The sequence below is a fragment of the Pygoscelis adeliae genome, unplaced genomic scaffold (assembly GCF_000699105.1).
Source record: "Pygoscelis adeliae isolate BGI_AS28 unplaced genomic scaffold, ASM69910v1 Scaffold4, whole genome shotgun sequence".
Lineage (NCBI taxonomy): Eukaryota > Metazoa > Chordata > Aves > Sphenisciformes > Spheniscidae > Pygoscelis > Pygoscelis adeliae.
Window position 1 is genome coordinate 15,991,096 of NW_008824986.1, and position 2,021 is coordinate 15,993,116.

Consider the following 2,021-nt stretch of genomic DNA (forward strand, 5'->3'; position numbering starts at 1 on the left):
CACCCCCCCCCCTTTTCATAAAATACTATTAGTGGTATGTAAATACGCTGTTTAATATAAACACGGTCTGTTTATTCCCCTGTACAATATGCACAGTTTGAGGTAGAAGTTTCTCAGCCTGACTGCTATTGTCTGGCCGAAAGAGATAAGCACAATAACTCACTGCCTGCTGATGCAGAGGGAAAAAGCACAAGAGTGTGGGTTGGGTTTTTTTTCCCTTTCGAAATATACCTGTGCTCCTCATTACTCCTTTTTTTCCATCACTACTCTGCGGAAGAGGGGAGCACAGCTACTCCGAGCTTAAAACTCATCTTGCCTGTGGGTCCGTACTCTCTGCCTGGAGCACCTGCAGCACTGACCCTGTGCCTCCCCAAAAACCACCCGGTGCTGTGCGTGAGGGGACGAAACCCGGGGGGTCCGACAGCCGCAGGTGAGGCGGCGGACAGCTGGGACCCCGGCTGCAGCCGAACTCGGCGGCCAAACACCAGCACCTCCACGCTCGGGTTCAACCACCAGCACAGTCCTGGGACAACTCACCCGAGCAAAGGGCGCTGCTGCAGCCCCTTCCAAAAGTGCTCCTCCTAAATATAAGCTGGCTATCTTTGGGACGGGCTGTTTATTTTCTTTGTTCTCCGGTCAGTGGGTTTCCCGTTTGCCGTAGTTTTGAATGAGGTATGTCGTACGTGAATTCACCTGCTTTTATTCCTAAGTAAACACCCGCTCTCTCCCTGCTAAGACAGGGATCAGGTTTGCTTGGCGTTAGCCTTACCGCCAGGCAGCTGCCGGGAACTTCTCTGCTCCTGTGTGTCTCCCTGCCTGCCTTTCCCCCTGCCCCAGGTCCAACGCGGCCCACCACGCCCCCCCTCCTTATACCTTGGACTCCGAATCGGATGTTTTGCTATTTCTTTCCTCCAGGCTGGACTCGCTGCCGCCCTGCGTGCCCCCGTTGCAGTCGGACCAGGTCCCTCCCAGGCTGCGCTCAGGGGAGCCCACGGTGCTGATGAAGCCCCCGGGCAGCCGGGCCAGCTCCCCGCCACTGGCGTGCCGCCGCCCGTCCGCTTTCCCGGGGCTGCGGCAGTAGATGATGGGGTTGAAAGCGGAGTTGGCGTAGCCCAGCCAGTTGAAGAAAACGAAGAGCCAGTCCGGCACCAGGTCCCTGTTGAAGACGTTGACGATGTTCACCAGGAAGAAAGGGAGCCAGCAGAGGGTGAACACCCCCATAATGATGCCCAAAGTCTTGAGGGCTTTCTGCTCCTTCATGGCCATGATGTGGGAAGTCTTCCGCTTGCTGGCTCGGCCGTTGCCGAGGATGGGCTGGTGGTGAGGGGGTGGGGGGGGCTGCGGCTGGTCGTGAACCGGCCCTCACACCTATCGATCTTCCTGATCTGCTCCTTGGCCTCTCTATACACCCGGAGGTACACAAAGATCATGATGAGGAGGGGGATGTAGAAAGAAATGATGGACGAGGCAATGGCGTAAGCCCTGTTGGTGACGAAGTCGCAGCAGCCTGGGTCCTGGTAGCACTCCAGCGCCTGGGGGTCCTCGTCCCGCCACCAATGCATCATGATGGGCAAGAAGGAGACCAGGGCAGAGATGGCCCAGACGGTGCAGATGATGCCCTTGGCCCGACCCTTGGTCATGAGGCTCTGGTAGCGGAAAGGCGAGGTGATGGCCAGGTAGCGGTCAATGGCGATGACGCACAAGGTCTCGATGCTGGCCGTCACGCAGAGCACGTCCAGGGAGGTCCAGCACTCGCAGAGGAAGGATCCCCAGACCCAGGTGCCCCGCACCACCAGCGTGGCCCCGAAGGGCACCACCAGCAGCCCCATCACCAGGTCCGCGCAGGCCAGCGAGGTGATGAAGAGGTTGGTGAGGGTCTGCAGCCGCTGCGTGCGCCCGATGGCCGCGATCACCAGCACGTTGCCGGCCACGATAAGCAGCACCACCAGGGCCATCAGCAGGCTCATGCCCACAGCCCACTGCTGGGAGAGCGGCTCGGCGGGCAGCTGCCTGCTCCCGGG

The 2,021-nt window shown here is 59.4% G+C and overlaps 1 protein-coding gene across 1 annotated transcript in view; it reads right to left on the minus strand.

The window, feature by feature from the left end:
* Positions 1 to 867: 867 nt before the first annotated feature.
* ADRB1 (adrenoceptor beta 1) overlaps positions 868 to 2,021 on the minus strand; it is a 41,848-nt gene continuing 40,694 nt past the window's right edge. Inside the window, 2 exon segments of the mRNA XM_009326049.1 lie at positions 868 to 1,352; positions 1,355 to 2,013. Coding sequence (XP_009324324.1) covers positions 868 to 1,352; positions 1,355 to 2,013 — 1,144 coding nt within the window.